Raw genomic sequence first — 26576 nt, 5'->3', positions numbered from 1 at the left:
ATGCGCACAACTGTTTTTTTTTCGTGTACTGTGTATGCAATTATACAAACTGTATTATCACTTTATTTGAGCTTTGGCCGAAAAGTGGACATTGACCTTAACAGTCGTATGGCAATGACATCACCGATGTACGTACATTTGATATATAATGTTATTTTTATATTTACTTTAAATGTTTCAACGTAAATACGTAAGCTTAAATCTATACAGAACACATACACATTCTATAAAAACATACACATTCTATATAAAAAAAAGAATTTGTGTTAATATATTAATTGTCAACTCGATAAGTCAGCAACCTGAATAAAACACATGGCACGTTATATACCAACATTATGTAATAATCAATAAATGCTCAAAATCATGAAAATAGTTAATCTACAACAATTTTTATAAACGAAATAAATATAAGAATCGAATCTTAATTAAGCCCATATACGTTTTTCCCCACTATCAACTTCAACAATTAAGATATCTAAATATTTTTCCATTAACTTTTTTTATTATACTCAATTATAAATGTTCCTTTCGTACAAAGCGGAACGGTTAAATTCATCAAGGCATTATTAATATTAGATAACATCTTGTTTTATTTAAAAACGTACGCGACTAAAATGTGCTGATAGATTTAACAATTTAAGAAGTAAACATACAAATACAAATATAAGTCCTGTAAACATAATACGTCTTAACAGTTAGTTAAAGTATCTCACTTTAAAATAGCTATTAATGTGCATTTGCGCCACCTTTTCTTATCGCCACCCTATGGAATTGGCCGTATCTCTTTAAATAAAGCAAAATCATCCATTAGATCGGAATGAGCCGATGTTTGTGCATGCATAAGCGTGTATATGTTAAATAAAAGGTAAACGATAACTATACGGACGTGAAGACAGACGGACAGTTGAATTGCTTAATGCCTTCCCTTTGTGGGGTGTTTCAGTTAACTCGACCTACCGCAAATTGCACATCGTGATGAGTTTGGTAACCGGTACATTCCGCTAACACTTCTTTCATCAACAGCTATATAAATAAACTTTATGTTAACGGAAAAGTTTAATTAAATTGCATATAGTTTAATTCGCGTTTAAACGATTATCTTAAGTTAGGATAAGTTTTTATTGATTAAAATAATTTCTTTAAAACTTGAGTTACTATACCTTTAAGTGTGAAAAACAGTATAACTCGTTTGAACCTTCTTAATGACGATCGCGTGCATATTGTACCTTAGTTTAAGACCCGCGTCATGCGAAAACGGGTATTATGCCATATGCGGCCAGTGTAGTTACAGACAAGCCTGCACGATCGTGCAGTCTGGTTAGGAGCTACTCTGTCCGCTAATTAGACAACGAAACGTTACGTGACTGTGTAGTGCATAACGTAGCTCCTCATCAGACTTTGCAAGTGCGCAGGCTGGTCTGGAGCTACCTTGACGCCCATGCAATAAGACCAATTTTCGCATGACGCGGGTAAAACGATCCAGTAATCTTTACAAATAAACATCAACAGCACATTGTGTGTTTTATATAAAAGGCTTGCAACACATTTTGACAATATCAATGTTAATTGATCGCCAACGGACATTCTGAGAAACACTACTAACTAACTATAACAATCAAGGAGACACTTTCCTTTTATTTTCAATAGAATATTATTTCTTGTAACAGAAAAACACACCAAAGCATATAAATATCTGCAATAAATAACTTAAAAATCCTAAGCTTAAGACACATTTTAATTCATTAATGAATAAGTAAGTTCATCAAGCACAATGTTGCATAAAATAACATTCCGAGATAAACAAACATACATAACACAAATAAATAATGTCTCAAAGGAATTTGTTTCTGATATAATGTATATTCACACTTGATTGCTTACACACCATAAGTTAAAACATTAATAAACAAACAACAGGATGAAATGGTGAGAGATAAGGGCAACTGTAAGCCCATCTGCAACAGCTCTTTTTCAAAGAAATGCAACCATTTTAGAACTTCCCCCCCTTGCATGAGAAAAAAATGTCCTGAAAAAACTATGACTTAGCTAAGATAGACTTATAGAGTGTTCACAACATTTTACTATAGCCCATCGTCGGTTACAGCACGACTAATTCATTCCGTTACTCTAATGCTGGAGAGTAACGGAATTAATTAGTCGTGGGTATCCGACGATGACTATAGCCATATACCTTAAACTGTGCCGTCCTCTGAAAGCCAGGTGTTTCAAGACCAAAACTATTTTGAACTGTGACAATTTCATTAGAACAAATGATCCATATAAGTTTGATGCATATTGTAAGAAAGATGCAACTTTGAGTGTTACCAAGGTTTCACTTTATATTGGCCATGTTAATCAACCGACCAGGAACAATTTTCGAAATAATGACCTAGTTTATTTTACCTCATGTGACCCATCACCTTGAATTTCTCAGGGAATTTAAAAAGAAAATACATGTATGGGGAATTAAAACAAGAGCTGTCAGAGGACAGCGCGCTCGACTATTCGAGTGCTTGACAGTATAACGTAAGCCATCATGGAGAGGGGGTATAATGTGGGTGTGTGGTCATTTAATAATGATATTTAAAAAAAAAAAATTTTTTTTTTTTGGGGGGGGGGGTTCTGGGGTGGGGCTTGGGGGATGGTATGGGTGGAGTCCATAGTGGTATGTCAGGTAAGTGTTGTTTTGTCAAAGTATGATTCAAATATGATCATAAATAAAGAAGTTATGGCAATTTAAGCAAAATTTATTAATTTGACCTTGAGAGTCAAGGTCATTCAAAGGTCAAGGTCAAATTCAACTTGCAAGGTACAGTAACATCATGATACAAAGAAAGTATTAGAAGTTTGAAAGCAATAGCATTGATTCTTTAAAAGAAAAGTGGATCTAAACACAAAATTTAACAAGATATTCAAAGTTAGAAAGACAAAAAAGGGCCATAATTTCGTTAAAAAACCAACCAGGGTTATGCAACTTGCCCTGTACAGTCTCCTTACGACAGTTAGCGAGTTTTCCAAGTCTAAAAAGCAATAGCTACGATACTTTAGGAGTAAAATGGACCAAAACACAAAACTTAACCAAATGTTCAATTATCTAAGTATAAAAAAGGGGCCATAATTCTGTCAAAATGCTTGATACAGTTGTCTGCTCTTGTTTACACATTGGGGTCATGTTGGTAAAGAAGTATGCAAAATATGAAAGCAATATGTCAAAGGACCTAGGAAATATTTGAGGTGGTACGGAAACTTTAACATAGATTTATCAATAATATGCATATTCTGAGTGAAACAAGATGTGTTTGTGAAACACAATGTCCCCCTATATGACGTTTGACCTTGAAGGATGACCTTGACCTTTCACCACTCAAAATGTGCAGCTCCATGAGATACACATGCATTTCAAATATAAAATTGCTAGCTTCAATATTGCAGAAGTGACATTACATGAGCAATTTTGACCCATATATTTGACCTTGAAGGATGACCTTGATCTTTCACCACTTAAAATGTGCAGCTCCATGAGATACACATGCATGCCAAATATCAAGTTGCTATCTTCAATATTGCAAAAGTATTCATAAAATAAGCGATTTGGGCCACATATATTTGACCTCTGACATTGAAGGATGACCTTGACCTTTCACCAATCGAAATGTGCAGCTCCATGAGATACACATGCATGCCAAATATCAAGTTGCTATCTTCAATATTGCAAAAGTACTCATAAAATGAGCGATTTTGTCCACATAATTTTGACCTCTGACCTTGAAGGATGACCTTGACCTTGACCTTTCACCACTCAAAATGTGCAGCTCCATGAGATACACATGCATGCCAAATATCAAGTTGCTATTTGAATATTGAAATACTGCAAAAGTGTACATTAAATGAGCGATTTTGACCCATATATTTGACCTATGACCTTGAAGGATGACCTTAACCTTGACTTTTCATCACTCAAAATGTGCAGCTCCATGAGATACATATGCATGCCAAATATCAAGTTGCTATTTTCAATATTGCAAAAGTTATTGCAAATGTTAAAGTTGGCGCAAACCAACCAACAGACCAACCAACCAACCAACAGACCAACAGACAGGGCAAAAACAATATGTCCCCCACTACTATAGTGGGGGACATAAAAAGGGCCATATTTCTTACAAAATGCTTGATAAAGTCGTCTGCTCTTGTTTATAGATTGGGGTTATGTTGGTAAAGAAGTTTTGCAAGGTATGAAAGCAATATGCCAAGGGATATAGGAAATATTTGGGGTGGTACGTAAACTTTAACATAGAGTTATCAATAATATGTATATTATAAGTGGAAAAAGGGCCATAATTCTTATAAAATGCTTGATACAGTTGTCTGCTCTTGTTTATAGGTTGGGGTCATGTTGGTAAAGAAGTATGCAAAATATGAAAGCAATATGTCAAGGGACATAGGAAATACTTGGACGCTAACGCTAACGGGAACGCTAACGCCGACGCTGGGGTGAGTAGGATAGCTCCACTTTAGAGAGACAATGCATTGTTTTTTTGTACTTGTACTCTATTCAAAAATATTGTAACAGAATCAATGCAAAAAGTGATATGCAAACAATTTCATTTCCATGAAATGCTAATCAGTTTTAGATTAACATCATTGTTGACACATCAACACCTAAAAAAAAACATACAGACGATAAGATTAAAGAATTTCTTACTGCCTAACCAAAATCTTTATTTGCTGAGAGCAGCTGTAATATTAAAAGAATCTTTACATGTTTTGGTAAATTGAAAAAAAAATGAAAATAATTATTTCAAGATTTGCAAATTTTCATTGTAGTTATGCTAATTTTTTAGGAAACAGTAATACTGATCATTTACCATGCTCATAAATATCCATTATATGCATCTTTTGACGATAAAAAAACCCTGACAATTATAAAGCATTACAAACCTAAAATGATTTAATAATTTGGAGACTTCTGTCGTTACACACATATACATATGGTCATATATTGTGACATTAAGAGGATTGTTCATACATAGTATAAAATACGTAACAAATTATCTCAGTAAACATGGCTGAATGGTTTAAGCGCTGGACTTTAACTCCAAGGATCAGTGGTGGAGTCCAGTTGTGGATTACCTATTTTCTTGCATTAATTTTTCTCTTGTTTAATACTGGAGCTTTTTAGTTAAATGTTTACATTTATCAAATTTAAGCATCTAATGACAAACTTGAAACATGACATAATCTGTTAGTCTTAAGTTTAAATCAAGTGTACACCTACAGGTACATATGTTCACAGTGTATTTAGAAATCACTGCCTTGCAATAAAATTATTCAAAAGCACTCACAAATGCATAATTTATAAATTTGCATATGAAGACAAAACGCATACACTGTTTGTTGAATTATCACAAAAGGGCAAGTTGTCTCAGGGTTGGTTCTGTACCAAGTCCTTATTAGTAAAATCCATGCATGTGAGCCATTGTTTAACTTTAACAAGCCATTAAACTGCATTTGAACAAAGTAAAAATCTTAGGACCAGTTACAAGTATTTGCTCTATGTCTCAAGCCTTTCAACATCCTAAAGTTGTTCATTGTGTGTTCAATTGCTTATTACAGTAAGCAATCACTAATGAATTATGGATTTTTGTAAACAAGCTTTAAAATCATCCCAAAACAACTGACTTTCTATCATGAATTGTTAACCCTTTGCATGCTGGGTAATTTGTCTTCTGCTAAAATGTCGTCTGCTGAATTTCTAAAATAAGCATTTTCTTCATTTTTTTTCAAAGAATACTATCAGAATAGCAAACAGTTTGGATCCAGATGAGACGCCACGTTCTGTGGCGTCTCATCTGGATCCAAACTGTTTGCAAAGGCCTTTAAAATTCGGCTCCAGCGCTGAAAGGGTTAAGAAAAGTGCACACACTTTTCAGGTTCATAAGTTTCTATTATGAATTTCAGAATGAACTTTTTCTAGATCATGCTTATACTCACACACACACACACTGACATAACATGATTCACAGATATCGATACACAAAATATTTAAGAGGCTTGTTCTTAAACAAAAATGGACATGTGTGTAAAGTGTCATCCCAGATAGGCATGCGCAGTGTGCTATACTATCGCTATTTTTAAATCACATTTGGGTTTTTCCAAAAATAGGAGATTCTGTTTTTGTCAACAACGGTAGAACAATTAAAAAATCTTCAAAAAATGCCAGATTTGATAATTATTAATTGAAATAATAGTGGAAATAATAGGATAAATAGAATATTATGAGAGTTTGCCATGCATGATAAACTTGATCTTTATCCAAAACTCACATAATATTCTCTATTTACACACATGCATTAAGTCCAAAAGCAGGCTCATTAAAGATCATACTCTGATGCAAGCAAACTAATGACATGGCTGCTACACCACAGGACTGCCCACACAGGTAGGATTTTACACCAGCAAGGAATAAATGCTTGGGTGTTCAAAGTCCCTGGCAATGTCGACTGGAGTCAGGTCTCCCATTCTGAGTGACTTGTCAGCCCCCGCCTTCAAAAGTAGTTCCACTAGCTCCTTTTGACCTAAATATGTGGAATACATAGGTGAGCCTTGTGCTGGGGAAACTGGGCTTAATGCTTGTGCGTTAAGTCTCATCCCTTATACGCCTGTGTGGACTGCAACCGCCAATTTGGGATGACACTTTACACACATGCATGCATTAAGCCCAGTTTTTCCATGAGGCTCAAAAGAAGTTCCACTATCTCCTTTTGACCTTAATACATGGGTGAAAATAAATAGCTTGTCATTGTTTTTGTATGAGACTTTTAACGCAGGATGAACACACAGGACTTCCATGTATGTTGTTAAGTGTAGGACAACACCTTCAGACAAGTTTGGTGCAGAGGACAGACAGACAGACAGAGGGACAGACAGATATATGTCCAATGTAAATTCAGCAAACTCCCCATTACTTAATTACAGGGGGTATAAAATAATCATCGTTAAGTGTGTAGATGAATAATCATGAAGTAATAGAAAGTCTTAGTTGGAAAAGGGGGATAACTTTTGTAATGTTTAATGTAGGAAATAAGAAATTGCACATGAAGAATTTGATACCACAAGGAACAATGCCTGCATGTTTGAATGGTGTACTTTGAAAAGTGTTGCAGAATGCCTGCAGACAATTTTGTGTCTACAAACCAACAAACAATTGGACATACATTAACAGCACTGCTATTTTACCCCTTTACTTTGTTAAGGGGGTCGGGAAGTTTATTTAAAAAATGAATACCATGGTTATAATAAATGTAATGAAATGGTACTGTGAACTTTGAGTAGAACTTAAAAGCTTAATTAGATCTTTAAGAAACAATTTTTTTAACATTCTCAATTGATTTAAAATTGGAGCATGTTAATATGACTAGTTTATGACCGCATACATTTTACTATTTTTTTACCATTTCAATAAAAACACCAGCAACTTTTAATAAATGATTTCCCACGCCCAAAATAAAATTTGTAACATATGGATGAACGGACGCACAGACAGACGGACAGACAATGCCAATTCTTTATCCCTTGGTCTTAAAAAAAAAGCTCTCACTGCGCACCACATATTAACAAGAGGGAATAAAGGTCTTAAGCTGCTCACCTCAAACCTGTAGAAACTAAAACGTTATGTGTAGACTTTGTGATGTTTGTGTAATAAATGTAGTTTTGATCTATGTTTTTACTCTGTATGACACAGACATCATGCGGTCTGAAACAGTATATACTTGAATATATTTGTTTTAAGAAAATCCTTACATGGTGCCAATTCTTACCCCAGGTGCATGAATTGTACAAATTGAGTTCAATACTACCATACGATGTTGATGTCCCATACCAAATATTAAACCCCAGACCCTTGAGTTTTCAGATAATAAGATTTTTAACATCATTTACCATATCTATATAAATCATGTCACATAGGCGTGGTTAGTTTTGACCGAAGGCACATGATTTGCACAAAGTTATAAGAGGAAAACGATAACAAGGACTGAGGACAACAAGGTGTCCTAAAAGCTTCCCATGAGCACAACGTTCTCAAGAGAGCCAACAAAATTCATTGAAACAAATGGAAAACTTAATGTATGCTTGAATAGTCACTTTTTTTTTCTTCAAAATTTCTCTTTATTAAATTTTAACATATACTATTTGTATTACTTTACCAGAAAAAACAAATATTTTCCTAGTTAAAGAATATCCAGAAAACAGCATGGTAGTAATCACATAATTATTTACCATGCATGACAGCAAGGTGAAGTGGTGTGGCATTTTCGCACTGTGAGTTGAGGCAATTCACGTCGATTGCATGCCCCTTGAGTAAGATGCTGACTAGCTGAGTGTTACCACTGTTGACTGCCGCATGCAATGCTGTGTTACCGGTGTCAGATACATGGTTGATGTTAATGGGCGGTTTTACCTGCAAAATTTAATAATGCATTAAACATGATAGAATGCCATATGGTCAAAACAATATGATCAGTTCCATGTGATGATAGCTATAATATTTGGTGGAAAATTCTGTCTCCTGTTGATGTTATACTTTTTTTTAGAAACACTCTTTTGAGTTTAACTCATAGAAGAAATTGCAATATGTCATGCAAGACTCATAAACAATGTATACAAATACATAATTTTAACAATATTGATGTCCGAAGAAATAGCATGCCTCATAATTCTTGTAAAAATATCAATAAGTGTTAAAAAAGGATATACATGTATGTTATTGATGCAAATTTCATGACAATTAATTGTTCAGAGCCCAGTTGCTTAAACCTTTAACGTCCAGTTCATAGGCCTTTTCCTGGCAATTAAAGGAAAAAATGCAATTTTGGGAATAGGTTTTTTTCTGTGAAATGTCCACTGACTTAGGAAAACTAAATTTAAACTAGAGCTTTGTCACAGACGTGACGTATACCCCCATGTGCCGTATTGACACAGACTATTTTGCATGCTGTCTCACAAAACAAGAGAATCAAATTTATGGCAATTTTTAAGAATTATAATGCCATTATCATTTATGGCCATTTCGACCTTTGAACTCTTGAATTCTTTCGCATGACATGCCGTCAAAATTTATGGCAATTTTTTTACTTTTGAACTCCGAGTGTGACCTAAACCTTAAGAGTTATCGACATAATTCTTTCGCATGACACATCGTCCAATGATTGTGAACAAATGTACCAGGTATTTTTAAAATCTCACAATAAATGACATAGTTATGGCCCGGACAAGATTATTTATGGCCATTTTTGAGCTTTGAACTCAGTGTAACTTTGACGTTGCAGATATCGACGTAATTCTTTCGCGCGACACACCGTCCAATAATGGTGAACAAATGTGCCAAATGATTTTAAAATCTCACAATGAACAACATAGTTATGACCCGGACAAGCTCATTTATGGCCATTTTTTACCTTTTAACTCAAAGTGTGACCTTGACCTTGGAGATATCGACGTAATTCTTTCGCGCGACACACCGCCCAATGATGGTGAACAAATATGTCAAGTGATTTTAAAATCTTACAATGAATTACATAGTTATGGCCCGGACAAGCTCATTTATGGCCATTTTTGACCTTTGAACTCAAAGTGTGACCTTGACCTTGGAGATATCAACGTAATTCTTTCGCGCGACACACCGTCCAATGATGGTGAACAATTGTGCCAAATGATTTTAAAATCTCACAATGAACGACATAGTTATTGCCCAGACAAGCTCATTTATGTTCATTTTTAATCTTTGAACTCAAAGTGTGACCTTGACCTTCGAGATATTGACGTAATTCTTTCGCGCAACACACCGTCCCATGATGGTGAACAAATTTGCCACATGATTTTAAAATCCCACAATAAATGATAAAGTTATGGCCCGGACAAGCATTTGACCCTTGAACTCCAAGTGTGACCTTGACCTTGAAGATATCGACGTACTTTTTTCACGCGACACACCGTCCCATGATGATGAACAAATGTACCAAGTTATTTTAAAATCTAACGATAAATGACATAGTTATGGTCCGGACAAACTTTCGGTTAAAAACACACTAAGTGACCCCGTGACCTAGTTTTTGACCCGGCATGACCCATATTCAAACTTGACCTATACATCATCCAGATACAACTTGTGACCAAGTTTGGTGAAGATCTGATGAAATTTCGGGACAGACCGACCGACTGACCGACAAAGTGACTCCTATATAGCCCCCATTACCAATGGTAAATTGGTAATGGGGGTATAATGGTTATGGGGGTATAATAACTCTTTTTTTAAATAAGAAAACCAAAATCATATTAATTATATTTATATATCTTGTTAGATGTAATTGAAATACAATTGAGATATAATAAATACTAGACGTGTATTAAATAATTTCTACATGTATTTAAAAAAACATTTTTTTAGGGAAATTGTTTTGTTATTTTCAATTCTGTAATTATTTTTTACATTTTGCTTTGGAAATAAATTGTATGTTGGTTTAACGGACCTGTAGATGTGCCAGGAAAAAGACTGGTTCAAGTCTGGTTACTTCAAAACTAAACAAAACTTATTTTAAAAGGAATGTTTTTATCAAACATTTTTCAAATTATTTCTGCAAATAAATTTGTTTACAATTTATAAATATATTTAAGCAATTTATGCCTAGCGTCTAGAAAAAGGCTTTGGCAAACAGCGTAGACCCAGATGAGACGCAGCATGATGCGGCATCTCATCAGGGTCTGCACTGTTTGCTTAAAGGAATTTCTGTTAGACATATTCTAAATATAGAAATAAATATACATGTACTAGGCATCCCTTATTTTGGAAATAAATTCATCCAATTTAGAAGGATGGGAGAGTCCACTAGGCATAAATGGGTTAAGGGTCAACACTAACGCACATAAATAATTGATCGCAAAAAATAAGCAGCTGTTACCTAAACTGGCCATTAAAGTTTTGAGCAGCCAGGCCAAGAAAAGCAGAAAGAGCATCAAACCTTGAGGACAAGATACTGCAGGATTTTCGGCTGATTATGCATCACAGCAGTGAAGATCAGTGTCCTCTCATGGCTGTCCACCATGTGGAGATCAACATATTTCCCGATGTGAAGGTAATGAACAACATCCACAAACCCTCGCCGGAAACCCTGGAACAGCCTTCTCTCATACACAGTCCTGTAGCTGGACGGAACCTCTGGCACACGGCATTTTGAGTTGCCATGACGTCCGAGTAGGTTTCTATAGAAATTTACTATTGCGCACCAAATACTGACTAAGGCAAACGAGCGTGTTGCAAGCAGCCATTGAGCGTATTGCCTGTTTTTAGTTGAGCATTTAACGTCAGAGAGGAGCTGCTTGTATTTTTCCGTCCGCCCTGAAGTGACAATGTCCAAGTAGTCCAAGAACAGGAATGTCCCTCGCGAACTCAAGAGTTTTACCGGATATTCTCTAAATATAGCACCAATTAGGTTTGAGATGTCTCTTTGAGAAACTTTGCCCTCTTCTCTGCCCACTGCGAAGGCAAAACCTATTTCCTCTCTTAATATCTCAATCTCCAGCTCAAAGATCTCACGTTTCTGTGAATCCGGGAAATCTGAGAGCCAAAAATGAGCGAACTGCACAAAATGATCATCGGCAGTTATATAGGAAGCAATCTCGGAAACACTTTTGTTAGCTTTAGTTAACCAGCTCGATACCACAGTAGCGTCCATAAAACTCAACATCTCATCATAATTTCCAGATTCTGCATCGCTAGCTTTTACCCTTGAAGTGGTTACAACTGGAGTTTTGGCTCGCACAGGCTCAGATTCCACATCAAACAAATCTGCTTTATCTTCAGTTTTTTCATTTGATTCTTTTAGTGTACTTGTTTTCTGTTCTGCTTTCCCTTCATGTTTTGAACTTGGTTCCCTCAATTTACCTGTTTTCTGAGACTCTGATTGCACTGGTTTGGAACCAACGTACCGAGCGATGTGCACAGTTTGTTTGAGCTTACAATCAGCAGGTGGTGGTGCTGGAACCAAAAATGTTTCTCTTTGGAGGCCACTCTCTGATGAACCAGATTTCACTGGCGGTAATGGTGGTGCCTTAGGAAATGGAATTTTAGCAGGGCCTATAACCATTACTTTCTTTTTCTTCTTTTTTGCTTTTTTCTTATTTTTATGCAATGATGACAAGTCTAATTTTAACTCTGTGTCTTTTACACTGCCAGAATCTAACGGCGACCCACCATTTGTTATGCATCCAGAATCGGGGGACTGAGCTTTTGTTTGATTTGCTGATGCCAAATCCTGGCGACTGTCACATGACCCAGAGCTACCCACTGAGATTTCATTCCAGTCACCGTTAAATTTATCATCGTCACTGGACACTTCGTCATCACTTTTTCGAAATGTAAGTCGCGAAACACAAATCAGGTCACGTAAATCTCTGGGTCCGCGGCTCATTTCTTATATTTTACGATCCTTTATGTAATTAATGGACGGAATTATAACTGATAAAGGATAGAAGAAAATCTCATGCTACATAACTTCACAGTTTCTCTTACATGTCTTCAGTTATAATCATAGTTACACCAGTGTGAAGTCGCTTACTGAAACAGGTTTATGTCTATATTGATTCTGATACGCACATTAAACAAAAGCAATGTTGCAAGGTGGAAGTATGGAAAATATCCATGAATGTTCCATGCAAACTTAAAGAAAAATAATAAAACCTTTGAGAAAAAGCCACTACTATTTACAATGCTTGACATTGTATCTTGTTTTAATGCAAATCTCTGCGATGAGCAGCATAAAAAGCTGTAGCAGACGATGAAATAATAAGAGCGTGGTAGAAATGATCAGCCCAAATAGACGCCAGACGAAACAGAAACATCAAACTTCTGCGAAGCACCTGATGACAATCTGCATGCTTGTTGTTCGTCTCAGTGTGTTTTTGTTGAAAACCTGAAAAAATCCGCATTATGATTCTATAACAATATAACAAGTCCCTTATGAATAACTTCAAGAAAAAAAATTCCATTGTTTCCTTACTATATGCTCATTTACCATTAATTTATGTTTATCAATTAGCGATGTATGAACTAGTAGTTATGTATATATGGATAGTAAATAAGTCCATATCTTTGATTCCTTGCTGTTTCTTGCTGATAAAGTCCCTCTGATACATCTTGCTAGATTCCAGAAAAGGATGCAATTTTACAATAAATTTATCTGACCTATTTAAAGGGATCTTTTCACGCTTTGGTAAATTGACAAAATTGAAAAAAGTTGTTTCAGATTCGCAAATTTTCGTGTCAGTTATGATATTTGTGAGGAAACAGTAATACTGAACATTTACCATACTTTAATATAGCCATTATATGCATCTTTTGACGATTATAAAACCTAAAAATTATAAAGCGTTGCAACGCGAAACGATTGAATAATTTGGAGAGTTCTGTTTTTGTCGTTAAATTTTGTATAACTACGAAGATTGCTTAAATAAGGTATAAAATACATACAGTATGTGTACTCGGCGGAATAGCTCAGTAGGCTAAAGCGTTTTTACTTCAGGACTCTGGCAGGACTCCAGGGGTTACTGGTTCGAAACCTGCTGCGGGCAATGTTCTTTTCCTTTTTTTAATTTTATTCTTGATTTTTTACTGGAGCTTTTACGATCCAATGTTTACATTTATCAATATAAAGCATTTAATGAATAAGTTAAAAAATGCCAAAATCTGTGAAAAGGCCCCTTTAAGTTAAATCACAATTTAACTATAGTCTGAATCTTGTTCATCCCCTTAATTATTTGACCTTAAGTATTGAATTTCATAACAAAAAAAAGATTTAGGCAAAGACAACTGCTAAATGGTGTACACTGTACTTTAATAAAGCTAACTCTGCCTTTAACGTTAATCTTAAAAAAATGTTGCTTAGTATTGGTTCAGGCAAATATTTTATAAATCTATGATTAAATATTCCTATATCATCACTTAATCACTTTAATTTATTAAAGCTAAAATAAATATTGAAATATCAAAACTGTATTTTATATTTCATTATTTTGTTTTCGATTGTTCTGTGCGCCATCATAATCATGCTTATTGGAAACAAGCAGACAAACACCCTCAAGTCTCTCGTGAAAACGCCAGATAACCGAGTGGCAAGATAACCCAAAATCTCCTGCAGTCTTGCATTGATGTTTCCAATCTTAGATGATTAATAGATCTGTGATTCAACTAAAAAGTTGGAAGATTTATCGAAAGTGCAGTGTACTCAAGGCTTGACATTAACTTTTGAAGCCACTTGCCCGGTCGGACAAGTAGACCAAAATTTCACTTGTCCTGACCAAAAAGTAATTCGTCCTGATCATTATATCTTATTCTGCTCAGTACTTTGCAAAATAATGAAATAATACAAAATGTTTAAATCATAAACTTTAATCATTCAAAATACATGTTATCATAAATGTAGGCAATTTCAATACAAAAAGAACTGACTAGAATAACAAGAAAACTAGAGATTATTGATTTTTAAAAATTGATACAAAGCCATAATACCTAAAAAAAACTTGTGTTTTGCCACCATAAAGCAGAAAATGTTCAAAGTGATGTATATGTACAGTACGGAACTGATATTTTTAACAACATACATAGAGATGACGTCACTACATTAATTGTCTGTAAGATCGGTGTGTATCGGTGTCATAAAATGCATATTCTTTACAAGGAGAATATACTTGTTATCTTGGCAAAGAAAAATGTTAAGGGTTGCTTCTCTTGTGAACAGTACAATGTAGTATCACATGGAACTATAGGAATTTCTCGCTCTTTGTCATTTAAACGTAAAGAAACATTAATGTTATTGTAAAAGTTTGGTGGTAACTCTACAGAAATAACGGATTTAAAGGCATTTTTCTAGGTAGTTAAATTATAACGACCACTGGTCCCGTCGGACTAGCAAATTCTTTATTTACTTGTCCAAACAAACAATACCGTTAATGTCTAGCCCTGGTACTCACTCTGCTTTATTTCTTTTGACTCTTTGGCTAATAATACAAAAAATAAACCATCAACATTCATAGTAAGAGAAAAATTAACACCTTCAAAAACCTAGCCCTATTCAACAATTTCACAAGTAAAAATGACACATTCAGTTTGTAACACTTTGTAACAATTACTCTCCACCTAACACATTTAATAAGCACTGTCTTTAATGATGGAGATGTCTTGTTAAAGAACATAATACTGAGAACTTAAAAAATTACAACAACCCAACAATGACAAGCATACCATAATTACACAATTATATTGTGGTTTCCAGTAATAACTGGCCAGCAGTTACTATTTCAATTGACCTTACTGCATATATGGGGTCTATATGTTGGGTCATTTTGAGCGAATATTTGACCTTCGCAAAAAATTGAAACTAGCTGACTTGTTATGGGTTTACGTATTTTGGTCACCATTTCTTTTGTTATATACACCATTAATAATAGTACATTAATTGTTTGAAAGCATTGTAATTGTAGTCAGGTGTAATTACTATAATTGAAAGATAACTCTTCTACTGTACAATCAAATGTTCCTGCACCATTATTTTCTTTGATCAGGTATACATGTTTTAACGTTATTGTAACCAGTGTTTTTGCAAACCAGTAAGTGCGCATGTGCAGAAAATCCCAAATGTAAACAATAACATTCAACTGGTCTATAATCCAATGTTCCCAGAACAATAATGACTGCATCATGTGCGAACGTTCTATCAAGCGATTTCGCGTGATCTCTATACCCACGATGCAACAAGAACCACCTACCATATAGTTGACGCATTTATCCAGTAAGATTTTGGTAATTAATTTGTGCTATCAGTAAATAAAGTAACATGGAATCAGCTCTTAGTAATAACAAGTCACATCCTGATTGAAAATTGTATGCCATATATTTTCAACTTAACTGAAATGATACAGTCAAGTTACCATTACCGGATCAGTAGCGTAATAAAGTTGTTCTGGTGAAAAGCAATAATTGTTTTGAAACTTCTTTTACACCAGTTTGATTAAATATTACCTGTGCTTACTGATTCAGCACATAGTATTATTTTTAAACGCAGGCAAAATGTAGTTGTGCTACCTATTTTTATGCCGCAGAATTAATGCATTAACAGATCAGTTGTAGCCATAACGGATTACGTGATAGAAACCACTCAGGGGGCATCTAACACGCTATTTGATCTGTCGAAACACGCACTGTGTTGTTTATAATGATCCAGTTACATTTCCAGTTATAAATTATATTCTTTTTTTTGTTATTTATTGTTTTCTATATGTGATCTTGTATCTACATTTTACGCATGGTGTTCTTGTGTGAATTATCTGTTGAAAATCCTAAAATGATTGAAAAGATATGGGCATCTTATAAACCATGTAAATTGTTTGAATCATATCTAATCATCGATATTGAACATGGAACATAAATAAAATATTTAGATTGAGATCATTTATTGTAAGAATCAACAAGATTTGCATATATTTTAATACTATATATTATCAAATAGTATATTATCACGCTTGATCTGTTATTGCCCAAATTCTTCATTTCATTTAAGGTGTTGCAAAACACGAATCAAAACTGAAATGGACTTTTGCAGGCAAAAATACTACTGAATGGCCTTTAAATTAATGCATAAACTTCTTTTTTTCCAACAGAGTTATAGCATGTGGCAGCAAAAAATGTTCAACCTCGATTTGGAAACGAGACGGATTCACGGAAGTAAACAAAGTTGTATCTACATGTCAGCAAAACATGCCGAAATGTTTGACACAGATTTACTCCGATTACGACTCAATCAAAACGTTTTAAGAACAAGCTTTGAAGATGCTGTGTGCAAAATATCATCTAAAAATGTCAACTATTTATCGCGATACACAGTCTTGAACATCAAAATGATCCGCTATGGGTAATGATCCGGTAATGGTAACTTGACTGTATAATCATACTAAAAACGCAAAATGATAAATAGTTCCAATCATTTAATACAAGTTTTCAGTAGAAACATGTTGAAGAAAGATCATAAAGTTTGGAATTGTAGTGAAATAAGGACATGAAGCCATCGAAGGGGATTTTTCACTTTACAATAACAGATGAAAATAAACAATTTAAAAAGAATATACGCTAGCTATATATTTACACACACCACGATTGATCTTCACATTCTTCTTACCGATCTTAGTTTTGGTTAAGAAGGGTTTCAGCAGCATGTTAAACAAGAGTTTGTGGCATGACTTATTTTCAGTTTGTTGACACAACTTGTCCCTACTCTACGAGTAAACGACATAAAATGTTAAAAAGCCAATCGTTGGTTACACGCCTGGGAGAGGAACCAATAGCATCCGTTGTAACAGTGTGATCCTCGGGCAGTAGACATACGAACCTTCAAAATACAGGTTACAGTATACTAAATACTTGTGGTGCTATACCCTCTAAAAATGGAACGTCATTTATTTTAAGACACAATTCTCACTATGGGCACTTGCCATGACTTTATTTTTGGATATTTCTGTGTGAATGTGGTAGAGAAAACATTGTTGTATATGCTATAGTCTGGTTGAGTCGTGGGTAATTTTCATAAAGTTGTTACGATGCTGTCCGGTAATCTTGCGCAGTTAAGGATCAATTGGTTTTAAAAAAACACGTTCTTTTATAAATTGGCAACAAAATATCTAAATTTATTATAAAAATAATAAGTTCATGTGCTTATTAACACAAAAATATCTAGTTAATTCAGTGAAGAACTGTCCGATTTGATTTCAAAACAAACATGACTCACCTCATTTTCAAACTATCAGAGTGTCCGGTAATCTTGCGCACTTTGTATAATGACCTCATTTAGGCAAAATTTCCAAAATTGTATGGTGTCCAATTATTGACAAAAAACATTCCATAAAAATATTTTTAAAATCAGTTTGTAAAACCATTGAAATTACATGTGGATTTCTAGTGCAGTTTTTGTTCACTACAAATCAATAAATAATATAGTCACTAATAATAGTGTACAATTAATAAAAAAAGTACCGGTATGCGTGAAAAAAATGCATAACAGGTTTGATACCACGATCATGCTTCCATAGTTTACAGAAAATATAAAAACTAGGCCATTGCGCATGCGGAGATCATACCAAAATGGTTTGACAGAATCGCGGTAAATGATGACTATGTCGTCTGATGCGATATATTTTTATGGCAAAAAATACCAAAACTGATCGGATATTGTGCAATGGAATAATAAATTACACGTTGGATTTATGAATTCATAATTTAAAGTATGAAAACGCTAAAGACTGCAGGGAATTTGTGATTCATTTTGAATTTTTCGTAAGGAGGCCAGTGTTTACGATGTATAGGGATGACGCAACCGGTGTTTAAATGAAATGATCGAAATTAATTTGGCATGGAATACGTAACTTTTAAATCCGTTAATTCTTTAAAATGTGAAATGCCATCTTTCATCACTAAAGAAAACCATTCGTCGTCTGCGAGATTCGCAAATGCGAAGTGCGCAAGATTACCGGACGCGCAAGATTACCGGACTTAACTGTACATCACAAATATTTTATAAATATATGACCATGAATCATAATTAAAATAATTATTAACCTTTCTTCTTTAAGATGTGTTGCTTTTTTCCAAATGTTTATCGTCTTTAAACATCAAAATAATCGACTGTGTTGATAGTGTCAAACTACCATCATGAAAATAAGCTTCTGGTTGATTCGTGGGTTCTGATTGGCTGCCAGAATTTCAAGATTTGCATACTATAAATAGCCTTGAAACTGACCTTGCAGGACAGGTTAATTTCTTGTGAAAAAATGTCAACAGACGATGTAGCATGGTAAATACTCATAAATAAACAATGTTGTGTTACTTTGAAACACTGTATGAACAATACATAAATGAGGAAATACTTCAGGACCTATCAAGTTATGATGAATTACACTATTTACTTGTTTTTGACGCATTTTTGACCGGAAAAAATGGTGACCGTGTCAAAACATTTTTCCGTAACGAACTGCATCTTGTGCGAACGTTCTATCGCGAGATTTTACGCGATTTCTATACCCACGAATCAAACAGAACCCACGACTCAACCAGTAACAACCATACTACAGACTTTGACAGATGGCGGGAAACCATCATCACCTGGAGTTAAGCCGGTAAAAAGATGGCCTTAAAACAGTGACCGTTGATTCGCGTCGAGTTCTTTCTTACATACTGCATGACCTATCTTTTTTATTGTTTAAATCAATTTGGCTCGGAATCCTTTTTAAGAAAAGGTTATGAGGGTGTCTACGCTCAAAAGTTTGACTTTATTTTTCGTTGAAGTTGTTGGCTATAGGGAAATCTTTTGGTATATTGTGACCTACAAGAACGTTCAAGGGAAAACCCCAAGGGAGAGAAGTATTATTTGTGGTCAAAATTTAGCTCGAAGAATGGATAATAAACAGTTTCAAGGAAAAAAGGCACTTGTAACGGGAGCTGGCAAAGGTTTAACCGATGGATATCATGAGTATTAAATAAATACATTACTATATTTAGCAATAAAATAAGTTGTGCTTTAGTAATATTATTATATATGTAAATGCATTGCGCGCAAGCCACGCCCCCTTAATGGCCTTAGCCTATTATTTTGTTGACGTTCAATAGTGTTCAATTGATGTCAACTATGTAGTACGTAAATGATGTATCCTCGAATTTCAAGCTCAATCTTTGTATAAGAATTAATACATTTTGACATAGTCAAAGCATGCATCAATATATAGCGGTACATCGAAGTACCGGTAGATCCATGTACAATGTGTCTGGGATTTTATTATGACCATTATGTAAATCATTGACAATTACTTTGCATTACTGAGACATCCAATACAGCGTGTGCAAAATATGTCTGATTTGATACAAATTTATGTTTGAATGGATCTCGGACTGCAATGTGGTGTGCGTTATCTTCTGAATTACACTTCACTTACAATTTTCATTCTTGCACCATTGGACAACTATTTTTGTTGCTGTTACACTTTTCACAGATTCCTTTATGCTTTGGTACCAGGCTGCATGAAAAGTGTTATATTTAAAAACTAGTGAGCGATTTCCTGCATAGCTTTACAATAAACTCCGATATATGCACATTATTTTGAGTGATTGATTTTTAAGTCGTCATCAACTTTGTTAAATGATTTAACAGTTAATTAGTGTATAATTGGCAAATGTCATACTTGTATGTGCGTTACCATAGTTGTTTTAAGTGGTGTCAATACTGTCGGAATGGCTTTCTGCATAAATGGGATCTTTTGCATTTATGTATTGTAAATTATTTTTGTAAAACGTACACATGCACGCATGCAAAATACAGGTATAACTGGTGCTGGAAATAAGTCGCATACGAACAAAACGTTGGCCTGAATGAGACCCGTACAAACTAGATCATGTTTAGATTGTTATAGCACCGAAGGAGAGCATATAGTGATCGCACTGTCCGTCCGGTTTTCCGTCCGTCTGCCCGTCACACTTTGCGTTTAGGTTTCGAAAAATGCTCATAACTTCTATGTCGCTTCAGATGTAACATTCATATTTGGTTTGCATGTGTATATGGACAAGGCCTTTCCATACGCACACAAATTGTGACCCCTTTGACCTTGACCCTGAACTTAGGGTCCGCGTTTAGGTTTCGAAAAATGCGTTAGGTTTCGAAAAATGCTCATAATTTCTATCAAAGCGTTTATCGGGGGCATATGTCATCCTATGGAGACAGCTCTTGTTTATGTATTTCTTTTCTCAGGAATCGGCCGCGAAACTGCAAAAAGACTTGCACAGCTTGGTACACACGTGGTCGCACTAAGCAGGACCCAAGAAGACCTGGACTCTCTCAAATTTGAGGTACTACATCATCTTTGAGTAAATCTAAATGCATGTACAATGTACGTTTATTTAAAGCATAAGTTCGGAACATAAATGATGCTTCCGTAAGATTTTCCTGTACTTTACCAGCAATGAGTCACAGAGATAACTCCATAGAAACTTGAATAGATACCATTTACTCTACATGATTGATTTAGAATTTTTCATAATCCATCCCAAGAAATATTGCAATGTAAGTAATAATTGGTTTATGACATGCATGGTTTGATGATTTGAGCTTGGATTAACACAAACAATACTGTAAGTGCAGTTCGTATTATGTACACTATTACAATGGCATTATGTGGTTTCTGTAGATTCCATCGATAGAAATAGTGCAGTGTGAACTACAAGATTGGGATTGCACCCGCCGGAAAGTGCAAGAAATCGGCGCCGTGGATTTTCTGGTCAACAACGCCGGAGTTAACAAGCTGGACAGGTTCCTTGATGTGAAAAAGGAAGATTTGGATTGGTAACACGCTGTTTTTGTTTAAATTGTTGCGTTGTATAATTGGAATATATGAATATGTTTTGAGGAAAAATACAAGTTGTTTCAAAGTTAGCACTGAATCACTACATACTATTGTGACTCTGCGTTTTTTTCATATCCTATGAAAATGAAATGTAAGAGACGAATCACTGATTGCTTGATTGAAAATTGAAACGTCCAGTTGATTTATTTCAGCAATTTACCGCAAGCGATCATTCTTCCTTTTCGTCGTTATTCATTTATGTACCACTCATTAGATCCCCTGTTCTTTCGTATGTCCGTCTGTTTCTTCGTTCTTTCTCCCAGCCCACGCGTCAGTTGTTCCCACATTGTTGTTCTATATTTCAGTATAATGAACGTTAACTTCAAGGCGGTATTCAACGTTGCTCAGGTAAATATTCACATTGATACATAACATATTGAGATGCTTCGGAAAAGGAATCCCAAGAATACAAAAGCTTGTGGACAAAGCGCTCTCTCTGAAGATCAAATTTTGATGGTCTCTTATTATCCTGTACCATGGTTATCGCCTTTGGAAAGACACTTCGTTACCATGGTTACTCCATTAAAAACGTTCTTTGCACATGAATGGTAATTATCTGTTTTAAAACTGCTTGAACAAAGCATTAGTACGATATTTACAGATGTTTCTTCAGACTGTTGCCTTCTGGATATTTGCGTTTATGAATAGCTTGTTCATTAGAATATGCGAGATAATTATAAAGATAAACTAAATCTTATTCACTTGTATATGTTAACAAAGGATCATTTATATTGTTACGTTATATATGTCATAAGGAAATTGATACGCGCGTCATATTAGTTAATTAATTCCAAACCGTTTATACAACATTTCAAGAGAGACCGATGCGTAAAGAGTTAGAAAACATTCGCGCCACAATCGAACACTTATCTCCCTTTCGCAGGTTGTCGCCGCCGGCATGGTGGACCGGAAGTGTGGGGGTGCCATCGTGAACGTCTCGAGTACGGCCTCCATGCGCGGACTCGAGGAACACGCCGTGTACTGCGCGTCAAAGGCCGCCGTCGACAAGCTGACGCACGTAATGGCGCTCGAACTCGGGAAACATAAGGTATGTGTCGCCAAAATTAACACATGAGCCTCGCTCTGAGAAAACTGGGCGTAATGCATGTGCCTAAATCGTCGTTCCATATAAGTCTGCAGTCTGCTTATGCTTATCAGGGACGACACTCTCTTACTATTTTCGTTTGGAAGAGACGCACATGCAGTCAGCCCCGTTTTCGCAGAGCGAAGCTTATTTATATTCACTATTGGGTTCATTTGTTCACATGTATCACAAGATGAATTTCAACGTAACCGTCAGTTTGTCCGACGTTCTTTTATTTATTAAATAAGATTCCAGTGTTGAAAATATTTTATACATTCACGAAAAATTCACGTCAGTTTTATGTTTATGTCGAAGAGCTGTACAAGGATTGTTTATGCATTGGACGACTTTAACCAGATTTTCAATTGACCTTATTCGGAACTCAATTAATTACTCAGTACAAACCAAGTTCTACTGTAATGTGAATTTGTGTCACATGAATATTCACAAATGGACTAGAAGATTGGAGGTCATGTTAATTTTATAAACGATGCATAATTTATAGGTCACTTTTGAGTGTACCACATGTAAATTTGCGACAAAAAAACGGGTTTCGGTGAGTTTCGAAAAACAACGATTACATTACTATGCCGCATTGATATTATTTGCCTCCATGTTATGGTGCCAGGCTGGGACTCAAACTCACGAGGGTCTATTTTCCCAGTTTAACAAATCATCGTTGGTTTTACAGATTCGTGTGAACTCGGTGAATCCCACTGTTGCCCTCACGGAGCTTGGTCGAATGGCATGGAGCGACCCGGCAAAAGCGGACCCTATGCTGGCCCGAATACCAATGGGACGTTTTCTCGGTAAGGCACCATTGTGTTGTACCATTTGTTACATAATTGATTCTCAGGGAACTATTGATTATTTTTAGTTTTGGTATAATAAGTTATGTATGCAAGACTGTGACGATTACAACATAATGTATAGAAATAAGTTATTTGATAGTCGATTACACTTGCGGTAATTTTATAACGTATCCTCCTTTCAATAAGAGAAATAATGTTTAATTTAAGTTAACCATGAGTTACATTAAAGTACGAACTTGCACATGTATATGTACATCTTAAAAATATTGTTTTATCTATTTGAATTGTATTGATTGTAGAGGTTTCGGAAATTGTCGATGCCATCGTGTTTTTACTGAGTGACCAGGCGTCCATGATTCACGGAGTCAATTTACCTGTAGAAGGCGGCCTTCTGACGAGTTAACGCCACATGTCCGTCTCACAACGATCGAAAGATTTGAATTAGTTTTGATCTAGGGTTAGCCCAAGTGATTTGTGCGGTGCTTTGTTAATGTTTGAAGAATTATTACGGTTAAAACTTCAACCATCGTTCTATTGATACGAGCCTTGCTATGGGTTAAATTGTGCATAAGGTGTCGTCCCAGATTAGCCTGTGCGGACTGCACATGCTCATCAGTGACGAAACTTTCCATCTTAACTGGAATTTTGCTAAGAAGGCATTTCTTATAAACGCAAATTTCCTTAAAAGCAAAAAGTGTCGTCCCTGACAGGCTAATCTGGGACGGTTCTTTACGCACAAACATTAAGACCCGTTTTCCCAGAGCGAGGCTTATTTATTATCACGAATGTGTGGTGTGCCAGAAGGCGCTGTCTCTGATGTCTTTCATTCGAATAGTTCGTAGAGGTTGTACATTGAAAAAAGTGTTACACGATCCTAATAATTTCCATATTGTTTTAAACGCAAACAGACGACTCATGAATAATTTTGTATTAGTAATTTTGATGAATGAACACGGGGACACATGGCAAGTCAATCCTCGCGACCATTATGCAATGTATTTGTCTGCGATAATGTTATTTGTTAATAAATTGTGCATCAAATAATCATTTATGCTTGTTTTCAAGCACAAAGTATATGCCGTGGGACTTTATATTTTAATCATTATAGTTAATGTTATACATTTTTCAAGTTATATAGGCATTTCAAGAGATGAGATAAATTACAGCTCTTATGGATCTATTGCTCGCAATGCAGGAGTCCCCTACCGGTCGGGTGAAACCCCTATCAATTAAAACATGTTCTTTACCTTCTGCACTTTTTGGACCATGTAAATGCTTTATAATGAAATCCGCTCTTCATTTATCACACAGGCTTATCAGGTGAAACACTTAAGAAGAGTCTTCATGTACACGAAAATATCCTCAAAAGCGGGAAGTTTCGTCCCCGATTAGCCTGTGCGGACTGCACAGGCGAAGCTTTGACGACACTTTGAGCAGATACATTAAGACATGTTTACCCAGAACTTGCGTCATATTTGTTTTGTTTTTACATTCACCAGACAATTTACCTGTGAGGAAAACATTGAATGTAGCCGTCACATTGTTATTCATGCGTATATCAATTTTAGTGGTTATTTCTTATTAATAAACCGTTTGAGAAGTAACGTTACTCCATGGTATTTTATTTTATTAACCGCCATCTGACATTTGACACTTTTACAAATGAAAGGAGACGCAGAGACAACGCATCACTTGTAATATGCATTCCAAATTACATTGACACGATCGTATTGTAGTTCTAAGTGCATATGAGTTATTTCATTTTTATGCGGATGGACAGGTAGACTTGCGGGTGATCATGGGAATGGGTTGACAGACATACAAAAGGTACATGCAGCCAAATGTTATACCAAGTTTCAAAAATTTCTTGCGAAGTTTTTCAGTAATTACAATATTGTTCCATGTTTTAATGACAGTGACCTTAACTATGACCGCCGTTGGAAAGCGAAAGGTTTTTCATACTACTCATTTGGTCATTTTTAACTGCGCCAAGTTTTATAATGGAATCTTCAGTACTTTTTAAAAATTGCAGGATCGAGCCTCATGATAGGTACTTTTCTAGTTATTTAAAGGCTGTATGGACGGAAAGACAGACGTTTGGATGAACAAAGAATAACATATGGAGAACCTTGATGAATGTTATAGCTAATTACATGTTAATTTCTTATGCTGTGGCAAAAAAAATGTTATTTTTGTCTAGTTTTAGTAACAGTTATACTAGTATTTCTTTTTAAATATTGTGTTTAAAAGTGTTTGACATAATCCACATAATGCCCCCTGTAAATTCACTTTAATTCATTTAAGTTTATTCAGTACTTTTTTAGAAATCTCGGAAACACATTCTTAGGACGCATGGACAGACAGACATGACGGGCTGAGTGTACACCTTTAGTCCCATCCGGTGAAAGCGGAAGTGGACTTATAACTTAGCGGATTAGAAATCTAGTTTTGGCAATGTCGCCAGTTAGCTAGTAGACGTCATCGTAGCGCCACGTGTGTCGGTCGCGTGAGTCAAGAGTAACGGAAGTATCAGCTACCGCGGTTAAGCCAAGAGCGGCTAAAACATCGCAGTATTCATCTCTCTTGTAACATCAAATAGTTGTAATAATAAGATCAAAGATCGATCTTAACGAAACAATAGAAATAGTTGTTAGATCAACCTGCTTTCTTCGACACGGTTTGAAGGTTTGCTTTATGTTCTACCCTGATCTGTACAGTTCAACGTGTCTAAACGTAATACTTTAATTCTTGAAATGATTTACTTAGCTAGACAATTTGCTATGACGTAATGAATAGGAATCAAACTGCATGTTTGTTAAACGCGTACTTTGGGACGACACATTTTTATATAATGTACGTACCGTACATATAATTTTGTGTTTCTTTAATTAGAGCAAATATCACCAAATGCACATTTACGCGCATTAATGACTAAAATGGATGAAATTACCGAAATAAAACAATGCAACTAGCATGAAACAGGCGCCTATAGCTAAAATTGAACTTAGCGATCGCTTTACTGTTTACCGTCGTTATATTTTTTAACATATACACTAATTTTATAAAAATAATAATGTTTGTTTCCGAGTATGAAGAAATCTTTGACAGCGAAGTAAACCACACGATGTTCGGAGTAAGAGACTGAGCATGTTTACACATTTACTTATCAAAATTGTATGTTATTTTTGCAA

The 26576-nt window shown here is 35.3% G+C and overlaps 2 protein-coding genes and 1 long non-coding RNA gene across 6 annotated transcripts; 1 reads left to right on the top strand and 2 right to left on the bottom strand.

Annotated features, from left to right (window-relative positions):
* Nucleotides 1–1623: 1623 nt before the first annotated feature.
* Nucleotides 1624–5783, bottom strand: LOC127867995 (uncharacterized). The gene is made up of 2 exons (XR_008043846.1): nucleotides 3787–5783; nucleotides 1624–3640 (listed from the first exon to the last, which is right to left on the bottom strand). It is a non-coding gene; the product is annotated as an uncharacterized LOC127867995 (long non-coding RNA).
* Nucleotides 5784–5880: 97 nt separating this feature from the next.
* On the bottom strand, nucleotides 5881–12611 carry LOC127867994 (uncharacterized). Of its 2 annotated transcripts, none has more exons than XM_052409536.1 (3): nucleotides 11019–12611; nucleotides 8281–8461; nucleotides 5881–6578 (listed from the first exon to the last, which is right to left on the bottom strand). In XM_052409536.1, the coding sequence occupies exons 1-3, from the start codon at nucleotides 12465–12467 to the stop codon at nucleotides 6451–6453; spliced, it is 1758 nt and encodes a 585-aa protein (XP_052265496.1). In that variant the 5' UTR covers nucleotides 12468–12611; the 3' UTR covers nucleotides 5881–6450. The 2 variants fall into 2 exon arrangements, with proteins under 2 accessions (XP_052265496.1, XP_052265497.1); XM_052409537.1 differs by lacking the exon at nucleotides 5881–6578 and adding an exon at nucleotides 6684–6769.
* A 6634-nt stretch (nucleotides 12612–19245) lies between these two features.
* LOC127867993 (L-xylulose reductase-like) lies at nucleotides 19246–24989 on the top strand. Of its 3 annotated transcripts, XR_008043844.1 has the most exons (8): nucleotides 19256–19546; nucleotides 20838–20935; nucleotides 21274–21428; nucleotides 21795–21837; nucleotides 22373–22537; nucleotides 23265–23382; nucleotides 23685–23842; nucleotides 24697–24989. XR_008043844.1 is itself a non-coding variant. In XM_052409534.1 (7 exons), exons 1-7 carry the CDS (start codon nucleotides 19339–19341, stop codon nucleotides 24816–24818), a joined length of 909 nt encoding a protein of 302 aa, XP_052265494.1. In that variant the 5' UTR covers nucleotides 19246–19338; the 3' UTR covers nucleotides 24819–24989. The 3 variants fall into 3 exon arrangements, 2 of the variants coding, with proteins under 2 accessions (XP_052265494.1, XP_052265495.1); XM_052409534.1 differs by lacking the exon at nucleotides 23685–23842 and having other exon boundaries at nucleotides 19246–19546; XM_052409535.1 differs by lacking the exon at nucleotides 24697–24989 and having other exon boundaries at nucleotides 19257–19546; nucleotides 23685–24429.
* Nucleotides 24990–26576: the final 1587 nt, after the last annotated feature.

This window comes from Dreissena polymorpha, chromosome 2, assembly GCF_020536995.1.
Source record: "Dreissena polymorpha isolate Duluth1 chromosome 2, UMN_Dpol_1.0, whole genome shotgun sequence".
NCBI classification, from domain to species: Eukaryota; Metazoa; Mollusca; class Bivalvia; order Myida; family Dreissenidae; genus Dreissena; species Dreissena polymorpha.
Note: the sequence above shows the minus strand (reverse complement) of the source record. Positions and strands in the feature narration are given on the sequence as shown.